Source organism: Pieris rapae, chromosome 4 (assembly GCF_905147795.1).
Source record: "Pieris rapae chromosome 4, ilPieRapa1.1, whole genome shotgun sequence".
Classification (NCBI taxonomy): domain Eukaryota; kingdom Metazoa; phylum Arthropoda; class Insecta; order Lepidoptera; family Pieridae; genus Pieris; species Pieris rapae.
Window position 1 is genome coordinate 2,271,433 of NC_059512.1, and position 26,623 is coordinate 2,298,055.

The 26,623-nt window shown below is 32.7% G+C and overlaps 1 protein-coding gene across 8 annotated transcripts in view; it reads left to right on the forward strand.

Annotated features, from left to right (window-relative positions):
* Positions 1 to 26,623, forward strand: part of LOC110994542 (polyhomeotic-like protein 3) — a 209,517-nt gene that overhangs the window by 93,639 nt on the left and 89,255 nt on the right. For 2 of the 8 annotated variants that reach the window (XM_045627926.1, XM_022261243.2), the window contains one exon: positions 9,069 to 9,171. The exons of the other annotated variants lie outside the window; for them this stretch is intronic. In XM_045627926.1, coding sequence (XP_045483882.1) covers positions 9,069 to 9,171 — 103 coding nt within the window. The remainder of the gene's footprint in view (positions 1 to 9,068; positions 9,172 to 26,623) is intronic. 8 annotated transcript variants of the gene reach the window in all.

Sequence of the window (26,623 nt, forward strand, 5' to 3'; positions counted from 1 at the left end):
CCTTTAACGGTCTTTACATGGACACGATTGTTTCCTTAGTGTACCCTATACGTTGTACAATCTGGCGAAAATGTTCGTAACCAGAATATTCTGGTTCACAGCTTAACGGATATATTACTATTGAACTAATTTTATTAAAGGAAAATTTCCTTCAATAAAAACATATGTGAAACAGTGAAATCTAATCTATATATCTAATATAATATCTGGTGAGGCAACACATGATCATATAGTATTGTATATATACGTGTCAAACGTAGAATGCAAACTACACGTTGACAAGGTCGTATGCGGTTTGACGGTTGCTTTGTTTATTATGTCACCATTTTACGTCATATTCACGATTATGACATTTCGAACCTGTGTTTTCAAAAAAACAGAGAGTTGGGATAGTCTATGAACTTGTTAATGTCTGTGATTAGTTCATTGAGAAATAGTAATACAATATAGTTAAAGTCATAAATCCCATTTAATATAAACTAATATTAAAAAAAAGATTTTTAATTCTTATCGTAACGAAAAATCGGACCAAATTCGAAAGTTCTTTCACCAATTCTTCATTGTCTTAACATAGATTATATTTTCAAAATTATTGTAAAACATAATAATCTGGCTGGACCGCTAGTACCATATATTTTATTATCATATTTCTATATTAGGATTTTTTTTAGATTACTTTTCTTAATTTGAGTATTAATTTTGTTAGTACAAGTTCAAAAAGTTTAAGTAAGATTTTTCTTTTTACTAGTGATCTAGTTTTTGTTTCCTTTTAGAGTAAAAGCCTCCTCCATATTTTTCCATTTCTCTTGAGCAACATTGATGCAGTTTTTCTCGCTAGTAAGCCTTCTTTTCTTTTGTCGTCCAATACTTCTTTTTCCAGTAGCTCCAGTCCATTTTGTTATTTAAAATGTCCATCTTTATCTTTATACATTTTTAATGGTATTCTTTTAATGGTATCATGATTGAATATCTGATTGTTTTTTACTTGAGAAGTCTGAACTATACCATTGTTTCGAACCGAGAAATCAGGACTGAACCGAACTTGAAACAATTTTGCATGATAAAGGCTACCGATAATACAATGGTAGCGCTAAACTGTTTTGTTTGCATAGAAATGTATTAATATATATGTGGCGATATTCTGTTGGCAGACATTTATGATGCCATATTAACCACTTATGGCGTATTCAAAAAATACAGAAAGAAAGCTATGGAAAGAGATATGTAAAAAACAGCTGGAGGTGGCCCTAAAGCTAGGATATCGAGTAAAGAAAACACATATATATATATATATATATATATATATATATATATATTATATTATAAATTATTGTTATCTTCCTGAATGGATCGAAGGAATTAATTGAGGATTTCATATTTTAACTTTTTTGTAGAATATAAGTTCACTGCTATGAATTCGACTAATATACAATTGTAATTCTGAATCCATTATAGAATATGTAATATTAATTGGAATTTTATATAATGAAATAGTATATTTATTACACATTTCATTTGTTTTGTGTGTATTTTCCTTTACAGCAACATCTTAGAGCCAAACAAGTGAGTGTCGTGCGTCAAACGTATTTATTCGGAGGCTTTGTCCATATGCAAATAGCGGGCGGTCACTGCGACCTGTCGGAGGTCGCCTGTAGGACGGACAGACATACAAACATATTTTATTTACTTGACAATGAGTATTCATAAATCTAGAGTTTTTCTCCTAAATTTTCATACAATTTGTTTGTACATCTTATAAAATGTAAGGGCGTGTCTCTGTAACGCATTAACTTAAACTAAAAGATAGTGAAATTTTAGAAACATTTATATTTATTATTATATTTTTAATATAGAATGATATATGTGTATTTAATGGTCAATATACATCTAAACGGCCAAGTTAAGGGTTAAAGGTCGAAAAGTAATATTTATTCATATATTTATTTACACTTTGTTCCCTTATACAAAAATATACATATAAACGCATAATACGCAATGGGGCGGCCTTATCGCTAACAAGCGATTTTTTCCAGCACAACCTAGTATGGAGCAATAGAAAAAACACCTACAGAGGGTAAAGTACAAGTTGGGCATTAATAAATAATAAAAAAAAATACATAAAATAACTATAAATGAAATAAGTAAGTAATAAGTAAAATATAAAAAAATGTATAAACAAAAATGTTAATGCTAATACTAGGGTTAAAAAGTCACAATTAATATCTATATAAGTAGCTAATTACGAGACAGAAGGTAAATGATTAAAAATAATTATAATAGGTAACAATAAAACTGTACCCACGATTTGACAAAATTGAGAAATTGATAAATTAACAATTTTCCGAAATCCGATACATCTTATAACCTAAACCGTTTTGCATTACATATTTATGTAATGCAAAATATAATAATATAATAATCTGAAGTATTTCCGAACCAATTCGACATAGGGTCCTTCAAGAAAAGAGCGTACCAATTCTTAAAAGGTCGGCAACGCACTCGCGAGTCCTCTGGCATTGAGAGTGTCCATGGGCGGCGGTATCACTTAACATCAGGTGAGCCTCCTGCCCGTTTGACCCCGGTTCTATAAAAAAAAAAATTAAGCACAACATATAAATGTAATGTAAGTGGAAACTACATTTACGCTCCTTTTATCATTTGACGAAAAGGAAACCATGATTTTATACATTTTAAGGATTATACTTAGCGCTTAGAAACTAAGAGAAAAATTGCAAACAGCTCTCGTGCAACCAATAAGTATTGTTCATGTAATTGTGGCCTGTCCTACATCGCAGAACAAAAGGTATCGAACCTTGGCCCGACCTCTGCCTCTGCGCATCCTCGCTCCACATGCACCTTTGTACAATTATCTCGAACTAAGAAGTACATTAATATATAAGATTTTAATATAATAAAAGTTACGGGACTCTTTCAGAAATTGGCAATTTATAAGTAATTTTCAAGTACTGCTCTACTTAAAAATGTAGTAGTAGTTCCGCTGCTTCTGAAACGTGTGCATCTCATCCCACAGATCGTAGGTTCAATCCCCGGCTATGCACAAAATTCTTTTTCTATGTGCGCATTTAAACACGCTCCTACAGGGAAGAAAACATTTTGAAAAAACCGGCTTGGCTTAGTTTCAAAAGTCGACGGTGTGTGTCAGGCAAAGCACTGATCATGTACTAGTGTGACATGACTTTTTGAAACACATACAGATATCTGAGGCCTAGACCTAAACTTTGTTGTTAATGATTAAAGTACAAGATTCCTTCACCGTTCGGTTATATAGGCGGAGTTCATCTTCACATCTAAACTATTCAAGTATATCCTGGTGTTTGATGTAATAAACAAATATGAGTAATGATCTCTAAGAAAACTTTCGCTGTTAAATCTCTATTACAATAGACGTATTTCGAATTTAACGCCTTTCATTCGTGTCTAGACGATTTAAAATTGCCCGTTGACTGATTAATGATAGATATTTGATATCATTATTAATTGGGTTAAGTATCATTAATGTTGAATTTCGTTGGCACATTTGGAGGTATCCATCATTTTAATGTGAGGCTTGTTAAACATGCTGAAATATTAATCAAAATAAACATTTTAAAATAATAAGTGAAAGTCCAATTAAAAAACATTCACTGTACTTACCCTTGTATACACCGAAGCCCAATAACCTATCCACTTTTGACCACCTAAGATTGTGCCAATAACCAATCGACGGATTTTAATAGCCACCTGTCGATACAAGCTATCCATGGTAGGTTGGATCGGTGTATGTGCTTAGACCTTTGTATGAAAATGACAGTTGAACTGTGCCAATATCCTATCTTAAGATTTTAACTTACACCAGTTTTTTTAAATAATTAAAAGGCTATTTGATATGTTTTATACGTCATCATTTCATGTTCATGTATATTTTTTTATATAATTTGTGCGGTTTTATTTACTTTATATGTTTTTTATTGATTATCAAATATGAGTTTAAAGAGCGAAGAGTTTGCATTCTATCCGTCGCCAAAACTGGACTTTCTTTGTAGGGTTTGGTTATTGGGATACAGATCGATCGACTCTCGCGGTCAGATTGTTTTCAATCTGAGATTGTGGATTAATTATTGGGTTCGTGCTATAAAGAACACGACGTTTTTTAATCTTTAGCCGGTCTGTTTTGTTATTACTAATCAAACACATATGTATTATATATATGTCACAGTCAACAAGCCTAATTAGCCGTTTAATTAACAGCCTAGAATTTTAACTAAACGGCGTCGTTTAGCGGCCTGAAAGATATTTCTATATGCCGTTGTTTAACAAATAAATATTTGAGTTTGACCAAATATAATATATTAACGAATATGTGCATGCATAAAATAAAATAGAATTATCGAATACATGAGTTATTTAACTAGTATCAACTCGTGAGGTCGTTAAGTACAAGTAACAATAACTCAAGGGTCCGCACATCGAATAAATCATTATTACGGGACCCCCGCTTTGAACCAGCCGCTTACCTTCGACCTAATCAATAAACGCATTTCAACAGTGAATTAATGGTGGCTCTAAAAAGGTTACATTTCCTATAATATTTTGTGGGTGGTCAATATGGTCAGCCTTGGCATACATCGCGTATTTGAATATAGAACGAAAGTTCGTTTTTTATTAGCGATTTGATTTGAGTAGGATTTAACAATATACGTTTACGAAAACGGCATCCATAGACAATCAACAAGAAACAAGAACAATATTCAAATATTGCAATTAAATCGCATTGAAATCTAGTAAATAATTTTTGATATGAGCTATTATTAAAAAACAATATTACATGCAGGTATTTGAATCTAATTATGTCGAATTTTTCCACGAATCTTAACATGTAAATCATTTGTTTTTTTTAAAAGTCAAATGGTAGTCTGTGCATGCAATTAGCTGCCGTAAATTTAGCGACTATTATATGGATTTTTGATGAATTTTTAATCCAAAAAGCTATAAAATGAAAGCTAATTTAAGCTATTTTCTAACAAAGTAAAGCTCATGCTTTGTCACCACCAGGACAGTATACAAGTTTTACTATTATTACAGACAATCCAATCGATAGACTATTTTCTACAAGGTATTGGTCGTTTTCTTTGAAATATGGCAACATTAAGTTTCGCGGTGTGGTCTATTGTTTCTAAACACTAATCATTTTAGAATGTGCTGTGCCATTCATAAAGTATTTCCGTTACTGGTTCTATCGTTAATGTTACAACTTAATCGAATTAATTATTGTTGTACCAGATTGCAGAGTTATGTAAATTTTAATTTTATTTTAGTAGGTAATTAAAATATTGTTTACTATAATCTGTGCATAAAAATTGAATATCTCGCTGTATTGACTATAATTGGTAATAAACTTTTAATAGTTTTTTGTTTTATTTTTTATGAGACTTGAAAAGTGTTTCATATATATTTTATAATTTCTTTTTTAAAAGTATTAGGCATAAATTCTTAATTCTCACAATTGATATTAGATTTTCTAATTCTTACACCACTGAGCTTTTTCACTTTTTCCCGCGCACCACCATTCTGTGAAACTACCCACTGAAGTATTACCGAACTAATTGGAGTTATCGTCCTTCAAGTACCAGTTCTTAATAAGCCGCGAGCCTTTTGACATTTAAGAGCATATTTTTTTATGGGCCTAAAAAAAGTTGTAATCGATATTATACACTCAACTATTATATTATGTAGTATTTTCTATAAGATTTTGATGTATAGGCAACATAAATATAGGACACTAAGAAAAGAAGAAAACAGACTTTTATGACTAGTGGATATATTATTTTTTCCTTGAGGATTTCTATAAGAATATAAATTAATTACTGTTGTTTGTGAAGAATAAACCAATTAACAAAGATAAAATTGGTTGTGATTTATAACAAGATAGAACATCCCAAAAGTGTACTTTAAATTGGGATTATTCCAAATAAATATATAAGTATATTTGATTGAAGTGACAGATATCAACATACAAAGCCGTATGTAAGCGATACTTTTGGTAACGTTGACCGGGACTATGAGATTGTCTTGACATTCACTATACTGACCCTGAGTTATTCTTTTGCACTTGAAACTTCAAATTAATATTGAATTGTTTTCATTGGTGTGTATCATAAGCTTAAAATATAAATAAAATACGTCTTGTTATTAATATTTTTTACGCCAACGAAAGTTTAAAACTAGAACCTATTTTTAAAGTAAGTTACAGTTAGATAAATCATAAGTTAGTTGCTGACCAAATATTATTAGAGATAACTGTGTTTGTAGACGCGTCTGACAATTAAAGATGCGTTAGCTACCTACATGCAATATTCAAGATATACCTCGAACAGTATAATCAAATATTGTAACAATAACCTTTAATAAAGTTATAAACAGTATCTTAAAACCTTATGTCGTCATAGAAAGAAGAGTTGGTGCTTTCCAGTTTCCTCGCTCAACTAAATTTTCCAATTATTTAATGCATATACTAAATAAGCATACGAAATAGTTTATACTAAAAAAATGTATAATTAAAATATTTTTGATACTGTTATTTCGCTTTTTAACAAATTAACTCAAGAATTACACAAACATGCGGAAAAACGATCGATTAAATGTTTTTAATGAGTAAACAAATTTAATTAAGCGACCAAAACTGAACTAGCTAGTTTATACTTTAATAGTATGTTGGTAGTAAAGTCATATAATAGAATCGTTGGAACAAACTGATCTTATTAGTTCAACATGAGCACGACTCCAATTTCTTGGACTCTTGGGTGGTGGCCGTACTTCGTGACGCGTAATTGGTACTGCTGTTTTATATAGGATGTTAAACAATAATTTTATTTTTTTAATAGCTTTTGATAGTGTGTTTTTCTTTATTATGGTATAAACATAGATTTGGAACTCTGTGTAAAATTAAAAGCCTTTACTGTAATTGTGTTTAACAGACTGAGATTACTGTTTGACAACTGGTTTATGTATGTATATTAATTATATTAGTATCTACAATACAACCTGTAGGGGTCTAAGCTCCGAATATGATTTTGACCCAATCGGTGTCGAGAAGGCTTTTTAGGGAAATATCAAAAAAGTTTGTCGCGATAGGAGACTAAAGAGCTGGCAGCTACCTCGGACAAAGAATTAGTCTAGCTATTCAAAGGGGGAACGATGCCAGTATCTTCGGAACCTTGCCTACAGACACATTAGAAAACTGTCGTCTCGCTACTAATAATTTTATGGTACAAGTGAAATAGCTTTTAATAGAGAAATATAATATCGCTCTTTCAAAATAAATCATTCAGATGAATTTGTGTCAAATGAATTCTTATCTACAATTATGTAAAAGTGATAGAAACCTCGGTACATTTCACATTAAAGGCCCCATTAAATGTAGATTTATGGACGTAAAAATAAATATTATTTAATTGGCATGTGCGCATGACACTTGTCTTGCAAGAATAATTACGGTGTTTATCAGGTGGCACGCTTGAGACTTTCTTTACGCAATTCTAGATTATTATGACCTAACTAGTTTCTCTTCTAGTTTTAATTAGATATGATTAGGTTAGTGCACTTTAAACCCGTAGCAAAAACGGGTTCCTTACAGCAGGACTCGTCATTCTCGGAGCTTTCCTGAAATTGTACACGAGGAACATCTATCTAGCATATAATAAAAATAATGTTTGAGGCAAACGCCTTCTTAAGGCGTTTGCTTTCTTCTTCTCTCGCCTGTTAATTATATAAGTTTCTTTAAACTACTAAAAAAATACTCCCTTGATTGTGATTTTAAATAATTACCATTACTTTTAGAACATCCTGTATTCCGTATAAAAATGTCAATAGGCAATTGATGAAAATGGTTGTGGTAATGTCTTGTGCACGATGCGACACCTGGAAGCTATTAGGAAGAGCCCTGAACTACATATTTAAGTTGGTGTGTTAATAACATAGAGGTCACTTGTAGAAATATTGATCTGATAAATATTGGTTAAGTTAATAAAAAACTCTCCCTGGTACATGACAAATAAAATACAATGTTTAATATTACAAGCACTTATAGACAAACATGTCAAACAAGAAGAGATAATAAAAATAAGCAAAAACTAATATTGTAAAAACTAAATGAAAATTTAATTCAAAGTATGAGCGGAACAACTATGGATATTAGCTCGTTTATCATAAGGCTCAATATGGAGATCGCATACGGAGCTTTTTGGAGCTTGGATCGGAGCTTTTTCCAAAACGCGTTCTCCTGAAAGGAGGGCTGATGAGAAATCTAGAATGTACACGAAATTTAAATTGGGTAATTAATCTTCAACGATTCTCCAATGACAAATACGCTAGCCTGGTTTTGTATGTTGGCAACCATTTTTTTTAATATTATGTGATTTAAAATTAATTAGCGCAATAAATAGCTTAAGGTGACTAGTGTTTAGTCACGCTAAGATACATTTCAACGAGTGCTTACTATTTGATCGCTATTCAAATTAAACTGAAGTCAGCTTTCAACTGGCTAATGGGGTATCACTTACCTCAAATCTCAGATCTCTCACGTATACTTTCACACTTACTGGGTTAACGCGGTTAAGGTAGATTTATCTTAGCAGTTGACTGGAATTTGAATTAGTCCTAGTGTGTTTTAAACCACAAATACATCGAAATGCTGTATTAATTAATTGACAGACAGAACCCGTAGCACCTGCAAGTGAAATTATACCTTTTGGTTGTATTTAAAATACACGAATAATTTGTGCTAACAGAAATAATGACGGTGAACATCAACACTGATGGTAGCTGTAGGTATTGGAATTAAATGATATGTTTTTTTTTTCAATTTGGCGTCCTAATATGTTGTTCTTTATATTACAATATTTGATATTGATTTAACATACTAAAAAAATAATTAAAAAAAAACATGGACGAGCTTAACTTGGACCGAATGCAACGTAAGTAATTTTAATGTGCTCAATCATTGCTTACAATTAAAACAAAAGCTTAAGCAATGCCCGAAAGCTCTGAACTAAGAAGCTGTTGATTTTCAGGAAGCTCGGTGCCGATGCTTCAATGCCAATCTGATGTTGGCTTCAATCTCTCGTCGTGAGGACACCGACGGCTGCGTTGTGTGGCCGGCATGGTGCTACACAGGTGAAACGTCATCCATCAGATACGCAGTACTTATTAATATAAGGCCTATAAAGCACTAATACCTCGAAAGCTAGGTCTTCGTGGCTTCATATATTTATGGCTTTCTATGTGTGAGTGCCCGTTAGTCTTAAGTGCTGTAAGTGGTAGTGCATAAAAAATTGTACTCAAGAACCGAGTCTTACCTTTAATACACTGTTAGTAGTGTTATTGGACACTTTCCTTCTTCTTCTGTGCGCAATGGACAGCTGGAACATTGAGTCGCGCCGGCTCGTAATAACAATAAGTTAATTAAATTAATGTAATGTTATATTTTTTTTATTTTCTGAAATGGATAATTTGGCTTACGATAAACTATATTGTGTACATTTAAAAATCATGTTCTATATAAATTATCGTCATAAAATGTTACGAAAAATTGGCTATATTTGGATCTTTTTTCTATCGAGCGAAGTTATTTAAATCGTGTTTCGATCTTTCAAAATAAATACATAAACTACTCAACTCTACCATATATTTTTTTCCATTTGCCCTACTTTAAGAAACGATGACAAAAAATGGATAGAAACAATGTATGTACCTACTTTTTTGGAGTTCCGCGACCGGATAGGTCGTTAAGTTCTTATTAGTCTGAAGCTAGGATTGATCGCAACATTAAATTGCAAAAGTTAGTAAAATTCTAGTAAAAAAAAAGAAACTTCTAGAGACAACGTGACGTTATATAAAGCTTCACTTGTTCGCCATACAACGTTTGTCCTGTGAGATTCCGAGGACTCCAAAGGACATTTAATATTTGTATCTGCGCTCAGTTCAATCAAACGGTAGCAACAAGCGAGAAGAGGCTGGCCAGTGGTAGTTAGCGGGGTCTAAGTGCTCGTTTATCTGGCGCAGTGGGTGGCGTGAGTGGCAGGTGCACATTTCCATACTTCCGTGCGCCGGCGCACGACCGCGGCTTGATACAATTTAAGCGACGTAACGAATTAGCGTATAGAAATAGGTTTTGGTTTCAAGCGTAGAACAAAAATGGAAAGGTATGCTAAGATATATTTAACCAATTTGTGGAGTTAGAGTTATAATCGCGTGCTTATAAATGCAATACCGAATCAAAGGGTTATCAATTATATTTTGTTATTAGTATTGTTCATACGGGATTAGGTCATCTTGTATCTTCAAAATCAACTTAAATGACTGTCATGCGTTGTCGTATTTGTATATAAAATAGTTTTATACTTATTTATTTATAAAAGCTTGTCAACGCTCGTCACACTGATACATAGGTAGAAGAAAAATAAAATACTAAGTAAAATACACTAAGGGTATATACACGAAGAGATAAAAAAGTAACCAAAAAGAAAACTATAAGAAAATCGATTTTAAAGTGTGAGAGGAGCAACTATGGAATAATCAATCATGATATTAGTGAGTTTTACACAAAACACGAATTTATTTTTTAGCTAGATAGAAACATAATTAACAATACATATTAAAAATGATAATTGCGATATAATTCGGATTTTTATTTAAACACACATTTTTACATTTTATATTTCTACTTCCTTTTATATATCTGTGTGCAAAGGCCTTCTCCAAATCCCGCCATTCCTCTCTGCACTATGCCACTACCTGCCATGTACCACCAGTAGTTGCCTTAATTTAGTATATCTCTCTCTTGCCTTCCTCTTTTTAGTTTATTGTACCTTGGGCATTAGTACTTTCTTGCCTCACTTTACTGTTCTCCTTGATATGTGCCCCGCCCATTTCCACTTTAGCTTATTTATTTTTATGGTCACATTAATGACCTATGAGAAATTTAAAAGGTCTATAATAGTTTTACAGCACGAGTAAAGTACTAAAATTTCTCACGCAATAAAAGCTCAGCTTTCCCCTAAATACGAAAAGTGCGTAATAGGTGTCGAAGTGTGGTGTGCGTGATGACTGTAAGTAATTTAATGATTAAAGTTGTTAAGGAAGTGTTAAGCTCACGAATTGATAAATTGATCGACGTGTTAATGTACCGTCAGCAAAACTAAAGATTTTTATAACTCTCGTACCTTTCCACCGTACTATGCTATTTTTTTTGCTTAGAGAATAGAGAGATCCCCTAGCCTACGTCAGGGATATTTTAATATTTGCCCACTATTTGGGCCATCTTTCTTGTCTATGCTGTTGCCATTGTAGGCACCAGTGTAGCTTAGTGACTATGATAACAATATAGTGTTTGGTTCGTGTTTTTAATAAGGCTGTATGAAGTTCTTAATTTTATTTTGCTAGTGCTAGTGAGTGCTGGTATTTTAAGAATAGAACTGCGAAGTAATCGTTTCGGTATTTTTATGCTTTCATAATCAAATTTAAATATCATTTACGAATCCTTTAACTCCTAAAACATATCATTGACACACTATATATACATGAATACAAACTTAACACAACTATGCTTTTAAAAAGCCAGTAACGCATTTGCTAGCCTTCTGGCAATTTCAGTGTCCATGGGCAGCGGGTATCATTTAGCAGCAGATGATGCTCCTGCTCGTTTGCTCCCATGTTAAGTAACAAACTGCCTAAAAAAAAACAATAAAAAAATGGCGCTACAACCACTATTATTTTTAAATTTGAAATATATAAATAGAACGACTTACTTTTAGTAATAGCATCTGCAAAAGTCACAGAAATTACAATGAAATGATTACAAGTCAATCTTTACTCGCCTCTGATTTCTTTACACACGGTACTCTTAGATGGTGAACGATTTCTGATTTGTTATGTCTATCGGTACTATAATGGTGTTATAATTTTGTCTTACAACAAATGTAATGTACCGCTAATTGGAAAATTTGTTACAATTAGGTTATATCAGAGATTTTATAAAACTAACAATCAAAAATCAAAATCAAAATTCGTTTATTCAGTTAAGATGCGACTTAGGGCATGCTTATGAATGTCAGAAGCATTTACAAAATTCACGAAAGACAGGACTACGTCATCCGTTCTCAAAGCTACCAGGAGACCTTGTTCTGAGAGGCCTCACTCTAACGTCTAACTCTACTCAAACTTAGGTTTAATTACCTTTAACTCGCGTCTAACTATACATGAATGTAGAAAAATATTGTTATTAAAGAACAAAAATAGTCTACAAATATTATATGAAGTTCCTTTCTCCTAAGCAGTGAGGTCGCTCCGTTAAGCCTGCGAATTCCCAGGAGACTATGCTTCTGGAAGGAGGTAGGCTGGCTTTGCTAGCCAGGACTTTACGCACAAAGGGATGAGAGTGACAGTTAGAGTCTAAGTGGGGAAACTGAGTTTATCTTTACCTTTTTCATAGATCCCTATCATCCTCTGTGGTTACAAAAGAATTTCAAATCAAACTCAAAATTATGATAATAATAAAAAAACTTTACTCGACTCAAAATAAACATTACATTCTAAATACAATATTCACTGTGGTTAACCTTATTATAGATATAGATATATATATATATATATATACTTCTATGAGCACTAATAACTACCATTGTTATTAAGAAATTGGTTAAGTTTGTTTTCATTAGATGTTTATTGATTTATTTAATTGTACACCGCATAAAATAAAATTATGTATCAAACTTTATTCCCTTAAAATAAACTCAAGAATATCAATGGACAAAGGCATGCACCGTGCCTAGTTAAAATAAATATGCAATGCAAATACACTGTCGATAATTGCAATGATATAGTGCATGTCAGGGCCCACATAACCAGCTCGGCTTAGGATTGACAAGCCGAGTTGAGGAAATTTTGCCGCGTCATCAACCCTACACGATTTGTGGACTGTATTCATGGACTGTTTACTATGGAAGGAATTTGTTTATAGTTTTGTCACGTTTTTATTTGGTCTGTTTTATAAGACACTTTCTTTTACGATCTAGCCAACCGTGGAACCTACCCAGTGGGGTTTTGCCTGGGTAAAGCGACCTTCAATTGTTTAGAACCACTATAATGGGTGTCCATAAGCTGCGATGACAGTCCCATTTGGTCGTCCCATAGGATAATCCTAGTCCTATCCTACACTGACAAAACATATAACGTAACCAGTATTTAAAGAACAGTATATAAAATATCAAAAATTATTTTCCAAAATTAACACAAAAGACTTGAAAGATACCTGTTTTTCTCATTCTGTTTTCTTTAAAAAACATTATTTTATTCAAAACATGCTTTCGTCGGTTGAGGATTCTTCAAGAAACATGCAGATGCTGCAGTCTGCCCATTTCCCAGCGTTTTTTAAAAAATCCGTTGTAGATTAAATTAACAAACAAAGAGTAGTTAACGATTCCAATATAAATTTTATAATACGTATCTTATATGAAGCGAATAGACTGAAATTGATTGAACAAGAATATTATTTATTACAATGATAAATGCTTGCCGTCGTAAATATATGATAACGTGTGTGAATCCGTGTATTAGAATTGGTAATGAGTGTGTGGGCGGCGCACGCGCTACTCCTCTTGATAGCAGTGGACAAGGCAACTTTCTTTTTGTACAAACCTATTATTTAGAACAGAAGGGAATATGTCTATATTAAAATTTATCAATGACGCAGTTTCAAATTTGATGGCTTGTAATATATAAAACATTCTTAAATTTTAAATGATTATAGTAAAGGTTTGTAGTCCATTGTTCTTTACCATATACACTGTATCTTTAACATATCAAGTAAACTATTTTAAAAGCTTTTTTAGGAATCTACATTTAGTAAAAAATGGCATTCTTTTTGAGGTAACGGACTCATTTTTTAACCTTAATCGTTATTGTTTGCTATTTGATAAAAATATTTTATACGGGTCACATTTATATCTTTACATTTTATATTAGCTCTGGGCCGCGTTCGTATTTTGTTTTTCAATAATAGGGTATGTACTGAGAGGGCTTAGGTATAATATAAATAGGAAACAAGATGAGACTTCCAGTTGGCTAACTATATACTTAAACTCTTGCTATGCGTACTACCCAAGCGTAATCAAGAACTCAATTTCATTGTACCTACGGGATATGTGTAACGACGAAGGCGTTGTTTGCGATACCAAGGACATTGCACCTACTTAATGCTATATCCGATACTATTGACATATTATGTTAGCAGATTGAATTCACAGTAGTGACATTATGTATATTGGCATAATTCATAGTCGCTTTATATAAGTTGACTTAAATGTTACGTTAATTACGGCTGCAGAAGTTTTGCCAAATGCCACGCGGCTGGATTAAACATGTACGATAAAACAATGTTTTTCGATATTTATATACATTCAATTTACAGTTTAAAATGCAATATAGATCTAAATCCATGCTTAACCGGTTTTAATACGAACTTTTATAATTAAATTTCTTAATATACGATAAATAAGCACTCAGCGGAATGACCCGGTAAATTAATACGAAGAACGTTAGGATTGAGAATATTAAAAATTACGAGTGAAATTAAGTAAAGTCCGGGGACCGCTGTAAAATGTTTATGCTTGATACAGTTTCTGTTATCGGAGTATTTTATTATGTCGCGGTAATGCGGCCGTATTCTGGGAATGAGATTTCACGTTCGTCTCGTTATGAACCCGGAAATATTGCTTATACATTTACCTACGTATGCTGCGTACGCTATTATCATTAGTCCGTTGTGAAGTTTTCTTTAAATCGTATGATTATTTATTTGGATAATAGGTATTTCAATTTGTTTATTAACCATAACTTTAATATTTAAAATATACAAATCTCATATTTGTGTTGTCTGTGCTGTCTTTAAACTAACAATCAAATTTCAACTATTTTTTTCTTAGATGCATAATTATTACTTTCACCGATCAATCTCCTTCGTGCCGTCTCCATCTACACGACACTGGCGAATTACCTTGTGACTTGTTAAAAGCCATATTTAAAAAAATAATGTAGTAATTATAATTAATATAAATGGGTGAGTATCGGTGTAGTTTAATGCTGGTAGCATTTCCTAGCTGTATTTGCGATATCTAGAACCTAGCAGCGAAATCATCAGCTCGTACTATCTACGAGTCACCAACAAACCTCATTCTCCAATCCATAGGAAACAAAATGAAAGGAGGAAAACTATTATGTCAAATTATAGTGAGTGAGTATTGTGATGAACACGTAAGACACTTTAGTTAAAACGGTGTAATTCGACTGATCTATTTTAAGTAATTGAAATATTAAACTAATAGTGATCCACATAAACATTTGAAACCGCTAACATTAAACTAAAAGGCAAACGATTCTCGAAACGTTTTTCAGAATAACACCTTCAATTTCGCGAGATCGTCGAATGTTTTTGTTTTTAGTTCGGCGTCGATTTGTAAATTTTATATTTTTACGATAAAAATGTTTACGCGCAAGTAGCCGGTCGCGGCTGCTTCTGTGTGGAGTAATAAATGTTTTTATTTCACCTTGGTGTACTTTGTCACTGATAAGATTATAAACATTCAATATTACTGTATGGCTTCATGAAATCGTTAATGTATACGTAGATGGTATTTACGGAAATTATAAATAAATTAATAATAATTAATGCCTATCAAATAAAATAATAGCAAAATCACCCACCGAATCTACTTATAGTCGCAAAGACTGATCGTATGATTTAAAAAAAAATTAAAAAAATTTAATGCCTATTGTATCCAAATAATCGTTTCGGGTAGATAGTAAGAATCATCAGAATCACTTGCCTATTATATTATATATTGTGCTTCCGTATAAAGTGATATACTGTACTTGCCATTTAACAAAATCATATAATTGAACATGAATACTAGATTATACATAGTAAGGCCTTAATATAATCTATTAGTAGTATTATATAGTATCCAGTATCTTTTATTGATTTTGCTTCGAGAATAAAAGTTTTGTTTACTTATTAGAAGTTTTGTTTACTTTTGAAGATTTCTGTATCTTCCAAATTTTGTCAATCTAATACATAGGTGATCAGACTCTTATGCCTGACGTGTGTCAGTCACCCGTCCACTTTTTGTGTCTAAGGATAGTTTTCTCACGATATTTTCCATTGCCGTTCGAGCGTATATTAAATGCGCATATAGAAAGAAAGTGCATGGGTGCACAGCCGGGATTCGAACCCACGGGGAGCAGAAGCCACTAGGTCAAATAGCTCTGTAGTGGCCTGCTACATACATATATACAATTTTTTTAATTTAATTGAAGCAACAGAAGCTAGACATTAATTAAGTCCAGCATCATCATATAACAAATTGATAGAATTATTGCGGAATGTTAACAACAATAATTTGAGATAAAACCGCGCTTTCACTGACTGATTGCTGACCAAAATATGTAATTACTTTGGCGTTTGGCTACCATCTTAATTATTGTATAGTAAAAGTACTATGCCAGTGGTAGGGCAATAATACATATTCGTGTAGCTAACTTTTGTACACTTATATACGTCAGTCTCGTTCAGATCTCAAATTAGGGATTGGATCAAAAGAGAGCTGGCGAGAATCCTTTTCTTTAATCGTCCTGCAAGAGACGATTACACGTCTCTTCACATGAACACCGTTTTTTGTTTATTGACTCAGTTAAAAAATGCTTGGGCTCTGATATGATTCAGATCTTACAAACCTTGAAAACTACACCAGATTTTATTGAGTAGATAGATTGAAAGATATGGTTTGGTTGCCCAATACATTTTATGAAGAAACATTGATTATACGACAAAATACAAATTAAATTGTTTACAATTAACCTACATATCAATAATAATTTAAAAATAATGTGGAGTAGCTTTGGTATATGTAAGTTATACATGTATGTACCGACATTTCAAAGTTGACTATATTAACTTGATAGCAAGTTTACTAGTTTAATTGTATAGGATTATTTCGTTGTGATTTTTCTTTCACTTAAACATGAAATAAAAGTAAACTTTAAGTTACAATTAAAATAGAACTAACGTACTGTATTGTGACTTTGATATATTTTACTCTGTGTGTGTAATTACATTTCAAATTTGATTTTATTAATGTCGTGCCTTTTTTTTTTAAATAAGATGAAAATGAGATTATGCAGGCCCGCGCCTTGGATTTGGAGCTTGAAGCCTCTGCTGTAAGCGACGAGCTGGAACTCAAAGCCCTCTAGAATTCATGGGGGTAAAGGGGTCTCTTTACCCACCAAAACACCTCAGCCTTGAAAGGCTGACATCTGAAGATGGGCCATCGGGGTTCGCAAGGCATTCTACCCAAGGATTTCATTCATCGCTTATTAACTTTGACCATCTCAATTATTGTATGTAGGATTGCTACTGATTTTGCTTTACATAACTGAAACATGAAAGTAAGAAATGCCATACAATAAACCAGATTATATTACATGACAGATATCGAACCCTAAAAACGAGTCAACATAATAAAATGAGATAAAAAACTGGTTCACAGTTCGCAAACTGAAGCGGTACATATAAAGTTATCGTGTCGATAACTCGGTGCAGCGGTATCGATAAAAACTGCTTTATCGACTTTTATGTGTACGCTAACGGTGCTCGTAAATTCGTTGCATTACAGCTCTTTCGATCGCTTTATTAAATGTAGTGCTGTTCGATTGAGCCATCGTCGATAAAGCAGGCGATTGTCCAAGTCCCAGTAAATTACTTAACGGGCATCTCTTCGTGTGACATGCAAACACACCGTTACGTTTTATACCCGTCTGGACTGGATGTTACCATAAACATTTATGTATTGTTAATGTAACTAGCTTATTTGTGCGAGTATTAAACGGAGGCTCGTTAAAATTTATCAATGTTTATGGCGAGCTGAACCAATAACTTTCAGAGTAGAATAGAAAGCTCTTGAAGATTGACAGCTTCATAAAGGTTTATTTTTTGATGGTTTTGAGTGCCAGGGAATATAACGAACGCTTCGAGGGCCGCAAACGTTATTGTTATAGTAATTTCTTAATTGTATGTAAAATTTTAATAAGATGACAACTTGTTGCTGGTTCATCGATAACTGGAGTTCAACCCTAAAGCAACTTTGTATGAATATATTTGTGTTGTGGCAATACCTATTCAGGCATAATAATCTCGAATATCTTATTTAAGGTCTAAATAAAATAAGGTGACTCTAAGCAGTATTTCCAGTATCTTTTATTGATTTTGATTCGAGAATAAAGGTCTGTTTAGGTTTTCTTATGTATTCAACGTTGTAATTACTAACCTACCCTAGACCCACCAAGACAAAGAATTTACTTGAAACTTCGATTAGTTCAAATTCTATTTCAAATTATTGGTATGATCTTACAAATAATGTGTTTTCTTATTTCTATGAGAGAAATTTTAATTTTTTTAATAGTCCACAATTTACAAATATTCTATTGGTTGAGGTTTGTGTGGGAATGTGTAATGTAAGGTTGAGTATTCGTGATTATAAGACCAAAACTGCGTCATATCAGTGTCTGCGTTACACCACCGTTCCTTAGACCTATAATCTAACTGAGATTGACTTTTAATTAAAAATATGAGAAAACGTCTATCATTATCTCTGGTCAATCATCGCGCCATAAATAACCCTAATTTAACGATTTTTTAAGCTTCAACGTCATTAGGGTGCACGCGACATTTGCTGAACGAATGTCGCTCGTCACGGACGCGTGCGAGCAATCACGCGTACCTAACTGCGTACAAATATGCCTAGTGTCATTTGTGCTAGGTTTTGTAATAAACGTTATTAAAGTGACCAGGAGAAAGCGTAGTATGATAATCATGAGATACATAAAGATGATAGATATTTTGTTCTAGTTTATTTGTGTTTTGTTTAATATTAATGTTAGACCATTTAAAATATTTACAAATGTTCAATATATAGTTGTAGTTGTAATATACATGTTTTTTCTTGTTACTCAATTTCCTAATTTCCTTTCATGACATTGATCGGAACACCTCCACGGGTTCTCCTCCAGCCTTTTCCGAATATATGCCCATGTCTTTCTTTCTCCATTCTATTTTTAGGGCACCCTCTTCTCCTTCTGCCCCTTTGTCATTTTCTTCCCCTTCTTATCTGTGCGTTTTGCTATTTTACTACATGCTCCGCCTCTTGCTGCTTCGGTTTTCGTCATCTATAATGCTTGTTGTTGTTTATAAAAGTGTTTTGTGTCCTTCAATTAAACTGTTTAATAAACAGAACAAACCTAAGCATAGCAAACAGGTAAACAGAAGTAATATTCTTCCCCAGATTAATCAATTATTGTTGGGATACGGATCGAGATCCTTAACAAGCCAATACTAAAACCCTCCACAATTACGGAAGTTATATTATGAATAGTAGACCAAACCAGAACCAAAGAGTTCAGATTTCCTTGGTATATTGATGCATATACTACTAAATTTCAATACAATATAATCAGTTGGTAATGGAAACCAACATGGTATTACCATCGTTCATTCGACTCAGTCAATTCTTGTAACGAGCAAACACCAATGACTCCTACGCATGGTGTGATCTCAGCTTATGTCACACATCTTTTACGCTTTGCTGGCTTACTCCAAAAATGGCTCGCCATTTATTTGACTCGCAAAACTGATATGCTATTTTGCTATATTATAATTTAAGGATATTTTTGTGAACTTTATCTTTGTAATCTTAATAATTAATTAATTATTTATTTCAATTAAAAATCTTTTAAATAGAATATATATTATGTGTCAATTGTAATACCCTATTGATATTATTGTTATAAACATAATTGTTTAACTAACCTAACTTTAACTTAAAGTTCATATAATTAGTATGATCTTAAGATCATATTCAACAGAATATAAGTGTTTAAATATATTTCTGTATGCTTATTTATTAATAAATATATAGAGTAGGTTAGTAGTAGACAGGTAAACCCTCCTGAGTGGTTTGAGAGTTTGACTCTCTAACTTCTTGAACTATTCACAACTGGATTATTACAAAGACGACGAAGAGATTTTTTTCGTTTAAATTGAACTTTAATCAAAAGTCGGTTATAAAATTGGTTCTTACGTTTTGCGATTCTAAGAAAGCTTTCTCTCTATTAAGACTGGCCATCTACAGCACTCAGAGCCCGAAACTAAATGGGTCCATTTCACATGAGTCACTGCAAATGCTACAAAAAATATAGTTGAATAAAAAGAACTTTATATACTTAACTTAAATTGCGAGCCTTCTGGCACTGTGATTGTCCATGGGCGCCGGTATCACTTAACATCAGATGAGCCTCCTGCCCGTTTGCCTCCTATGCCTTTAAAAATCTTTAATACCTAATAAAATATCGTGTGTGTAGACCAATAATAAGACAAGGGTGGGCGATTGAGTTCCCAAAACAGGGAAAAGTGAAAGAAAATTACAGCTTTTACGCAAAAGGGGTTCTAAATTTGTAAAATAAATTAATAATTTACTTACAAACGCATTTATTCAGATTTGATAACTCTATTATAATATCTAATATTATTTTTATTTTATTGCAGGTAAGCGTGGGTGTTAAATCTTAGCAGTTCAAAGGTAGTATATTTATTTAATTATAAAAATTACTTGGATATATAAATATATTATCCAAGGTCCTGATTTCAAATAAGGTGTACAAATGAAAATTTTTCGACAACACAACAAAAATTGCAAGCTATCTGAGGCCGTGACCCATCAAGAGCTGTAGTACCACTGAATTGTCAGTACAATTTTTATGAAATTGCTATTATTTTAGCTAATAGCCTTTAAAGCGATGAAACGCTTACAAGAGTCTTTACTTTATCACTTGAATTTTATTGCGTTGAAATTGTAGTTAAATAGTTTTATAAGTGGCAAGTGCGTAGGATAATTTGCATTTTATCTAGAACCCAATTAATTAAACACAGTATCGCTATTATCTGATAACTAATTAATTAACTTGTTTCTATTTCTAACTGTATTTTATATTTAAAAAACAGTGACTGTTTAAGTATGAAAATCAAGGAAAGAGATCGGAACATACTATATCTTACATATAGCAATTAAATATTTTGTTCTTTTCAAAAAAAAATAAAGATTTCTTTATTAAGTAAATAGTCTTAAATCTTATCATTCTCGTCGAATTCAAAACATCGGTGAAATTTCAATGATCAAAATTCATCGAATCGATCGAAAATCAGTTTTTTTTTATAAAAACAAACAATGCCGTTAATTATATTAAATAAATTATATCAGAGTAAACAATGCCGTTACTCTGATATAATTTATTTTATTAATTATCCATATAATTGCTCTCGTTTAACTGGCTTAAATATTAGAAAAATGTCTTTCATATAGACAACAAAATACTCAATCAACAAAATAAGTATTATTTACTATCTTAAAACTCTTTACTATTTTAAGTCGCCAAGTTTTCTATATAAGCTGTTACATATATAATTTTATATTATCATGACTCATAATCTACCAAAGACTAGCACAGACAATAAAGTAAATTTTGTGTTATCTGTATCCAAGCTACTCTTTATGCTCTATGTAAATAAAGTGTTGTTTAACAGATATTTAATTCCAATATAAATCAATATAAGCATTAAAAATATTTCTAAATATTTGTTCACATTGCTTTGGAACAAAAATATTGTTAAATCATATTTATATTATTTACGAGTTTAGCTGTAAATAATTATGAACGTTTAACTTTGTGAGAAGGTATGTGGTATCCTCTCGTCATTCTAGACAGTCTGAGTTATGTGGGAACACTATGTAGTCTGTTAAACATAATTTGTGGCTATAACTCTTGCTCATGAATTGATTATTTGTAAACGCAAAATATCAGTTTTCTCTTTTCACGTTCTTACTTCTATATATCAAATATAAATACAAAGTGTCGTATATTTGTACATTTTTATTGTCCAACGTCTGGCGTCCAACGACAGAACGCAAAAAAAAATCAGTGGCGCTACAACCTCTTTAGGTCTTGGCCTCAGATTGCTGAATCTGTTTCATCATCAGTTTTAAATCTAATAGGCAAGTAGGTGATCAACCTCCAGTGCCTGACACGCCGTCGACTTTTTGGGTCCAAGACATCTCGGTTTCCTCACGATGTTTTCCTTCACCGTTCGAGCAAATGTTAAATGCGCACATAGAAAGAAACTCCATTGTTGCACAGCCGGGGTCGAACCTGCGACCTCAGGTATGAGAGTCGCACGCTGAAGCCACTAGGCCAGCACTGCTCCTAGCGCAAGAAGTGTCTTAAAAAATACTTCTTGCCGTGATCCACCGCTTTATAGAACCAGCTGCTACTTCCAGGTATTTCCGAACCACCATGACTTAGCGGCCTTCAAGAGAAGGCCGTTACACTACCTTCAAAGCCTGCAACAACATTTTTATTAGCTTCTTTATATGAAGTCGCAATATAGATCAGTTAAATAAGTTTAGAAATTATAAACATAAACCAATAGAAAGACGTAAGTAATGCGTAATAGATACTTTTTTAATTAATTTCTGTTAATTGTGCATAATTTAAGATGGCCGCGCCACTTTTGCGTATTATTTTGTTACTTCTCTAAGACTTGAGGTAACGGTTTTCATATGCGCCAATTTTGATTTTATCATTAATTACGCTCTCAATATAATATTATTTTGTTGAACTTTTTTATACTGAAATGCAAAGACTATATTTACATATATTTTAGTTTTTATTAACAGTCTAAAGTTTTTCTTTATTCCTGTGTTATATACCAATATAGGATTAATTCTACTAAGGGTTCAATATTTACATCATAAGAAATTGTATACCACCGGCCACAGAAACATTTTTTTCTTTTTTACATCTTAAACTTCGCAATAATATCCATTTCGTTACTTATTTTGCGTTACCCAACAATGTCCGCTGTGTTGCGATATCAAACAGGCTTTTCCGTTCAATGATAACGATCGAGATTAGTTATTGTATAGTAAAAAGGGTCCATAGATATTATCAATGAAAATAAATGTGGCACCTGTGTATATTAGACAATTTGCGACTAGAACAGGCAAACAAGTATTCGTATTGGCGCGTAAAATGGACATTATCTTCGTAGTAGTGTATAACGTTGTAGTATGTATGTCTAACATAAATTAAATAATGGCAGTTTATACAACAATTAAACCAGTCTCTTGTATTGTAAAACCTTAAATTTTAAAGACTCAGCCAAATATACATACAAAGATTTGGTCCCAAAGATGCATCAACGCGAAATCTAGTTTTTAATCCGCCCAAAAAAACATTTATCTACTTCTTAACAATTATTCTTATGTTTAACTTTTAATTTATTTACATTTTTTCACTAATTTTACTTAATACACCTTTATACAATACTGAATTACGTACACTGGTAACTTTTTTTTCTACTAACTATTTATTACATTACTTTTCTTTATTTTTTTGCGGCTGAGGCGCCAACTATCTGCTGTGGTCTCTGACAGAATGACCAGCGCTGTGGAACATTCTGCTTCTCAGCATAATACTCAGCCAGGGCTAATTGGAAACGTACCGAATGGGAAAAGGGACTTTTTTCTTCTTCGATTATCTATACTAATATTATAAAGAGGAAAGGTTTGATTTTTTGTTTGTTTGTATGAATTGAATAGGCTCCGAAACTACTTGGCAGATTTGAAAAATTCTTTCACTGTTGGAAAGCTACATCATTCCTGAGTGACATAGGCTATATTTCATTTTCAAAAAAAATAGGCATCCTTACTAAAATTACGATAACATTAACATTTGTTTATTATTTGATACAATTCTAACAGATGGCGCTGAGTTAAAGGTAGTTTAGTTTAGGTCCGTGTCGTGGTACCAACGTTTCACATAAGTTCTCCTACGGTTTCCCTTGATTAATTTACTACTATGTAATATAACAAAAACTTTAGCCACAGCAACGCTTGGCCGAGTCTGCTAGTTGTTATAATACGCTTCTTGAAGGACCCTAAGTCGTATTGGTTCGGTAAAACATTGACGGGCTGTTCCATATAGCGGTGATAAGTGCCTTAAAAACGCTCAGTTGAACGACGGACGTCGAGGTACGGATGATATTCGACGTCCTATTATTGCCTCGACGTCCTATAATAAAACTTTTATACATTTAAGACACTTTATTCATCATATTTGTTCTATTGTATAAAACACATATGCTAATTTAATAATCGTATAATCTAAATTCTTATGGCTGAATTTATCGTGCGACATTTGATTTTTCATTCTTAGTTGCTACGTTCCACCTGTTTGTCTTATCCCCGAAATCTGATACACAACCAGCGATCGTTTCTTTATAGCGAACATATTATTTCTAAATTATGCACATAATAAAATGGACTGTACTTCGCTCGTTAACAAGCACACAAAGGCCCGTTTAATGTAAGCTTAAAAATAATTAGTTGTACAAAGAATGCACATCGTCAAATAATAGCCCTATAATACTTTGCACGTAGTTTTGCTATAGGTGTTTCAAGTCAGTTTGTTTTCTAGCAAATCCTATGAACTTGACTCTTTGTTGCCTGACTTAACAGGTATTTTAATGATAGAATACAGTAACCAAATATTTTAATAAATTATATAACAAAATATAAATTTTGAAGAGCGTTTTTGTGTCTATGGCACGCCGGTTTTCTAACTATGTTCACCATTTGAACGTATGTTAAATACGTACATTGAAAGTCTATTGGTGCAGGGCCAGGGATCGAACCTAGGACCTCAAGAATGAGAGTCGCACGTTGAAGCCACTAGGCTAAAACTGTCAAATTCAAATGTCAAATAATAAGCTAATCGAGAGAGAGAGAGATAGCGAGAGATAGATATGAAAATCGTGCCCACTCTGAAGGTCCACTAAATGCCTCATTATGCTTTAATATTATGCCTTTGATATTGGCCACAATTTTATCTATGGTTAGATTATTAAAGTGCATACTGTTTTTGTATTGGTATAGTCACTATGTAATTAACTGTCGGTTTCTCACGAAATAACGCCAACTCATCTGACTATGCGGGCGGCTCGATCTTACTTAGTCGTACCAGTACTACCTATATTTATAAGCGTAGAGTTAATTGTAGGTATTTTATATAAACTTTATTGTATAACGATAGAAGGAATTTTTACATATATTTTTTCGGTTTCCTATAAAACGTGCGGCTATATAAAACTATCAATCGTTTTTTTATTTATTATTTTGAACATTGTAAATGAAATAAAAGCATAGAAATTACAAAAAAATACTAAGAGGTATATTCTGTCTGAAGGGCTACCAACGTACAAAGTTCTTCACTAAAGAGTTCTAAAAAACAAAACGTTTTTGACGTAAGAAATCATTGCGATAAACACTTTACAAATTTTATGTACTTTTTTATTATTTATTATTATCCGGTACAGTCTTGACAGAGCGGTCGTGATCGCTATGTTAGTATACCTAATATTACCTAGTGGTAATAGAAGGTGCAGATGTGATGGGCTTCACATCGTTCCGCCATCGTTGCCATTTAGAGGTCATCCTGCTGCACTGATTCTCCTACGGCAGACTTGATCTGATCAGTCCAACGCGTAGGTGACCTGCCACGCGGTCTACTGCCTTCCACCTTCACCTGGATGACAAGGCTATGGACTGATCGGTACGGTGGATAATTAGGAGATATAGCCAAAAACGAGTTTTCACCTATTTTTCCAAAATGACAGCCGAGGGACAAATGCGCCAACCCTACAAACTTGAGGTTAAGCCTGTATTGACCCCATTGACCCCTACATGTCCCAGAAATAAAATTGCGTCCTCTATCAAATGTTCAGTTTGGCCCACAAATTGTGACATTTCAACACTTACACTTACACTCTTTTGGACTGTAAATTTTACTGATGATTTTAATAAAATATATTTTATTCAGATGTTAATTTAAATATACTTTCTCACATCAAAGTTTATATGTAAACAAAACACAACTTTAAACTCTTAAACGTTTGAAGGAGAATTTATTGCGGATTTCAGTCATTGAATGGTGTTGAGGAACAATTTTCTAATCGCAATGAAAGCCGGTCGTAAAATTAGGCATTTCCTCTCATTCTGAAGCCTCCAATGTCTATAATCTAGGATGTTGTTTGGTTTAGTACTTACTTGATTTAAGCTTATGAAATATGTTTGAGATTGGAAAACTTTGGGTAAGAAGTTGTATTGTCTTAATTATTATTTTATAAATACTTACAAACTTTGACGAGTCAACCATTTAAAAAGAGTTTAGATGCAAACTAAGAGTTAATGTTAGATAAATTTGTTCCAATACATAATAATATGAATTTCTTATAATAATAGCTATGTACAGCTTAAAGAAAATATAAACTTTCTATTGGTCAGTTCAAATTGTCACAATAAAAACAAATGCCTAACGAAGATTAAGATTCTGTTTTTCTTTTTCCAGTATATCCAGAAACCTAGGAAAATGAAATAAAAAGTGTGAAACTTGGAACGTAAGCAAAAAA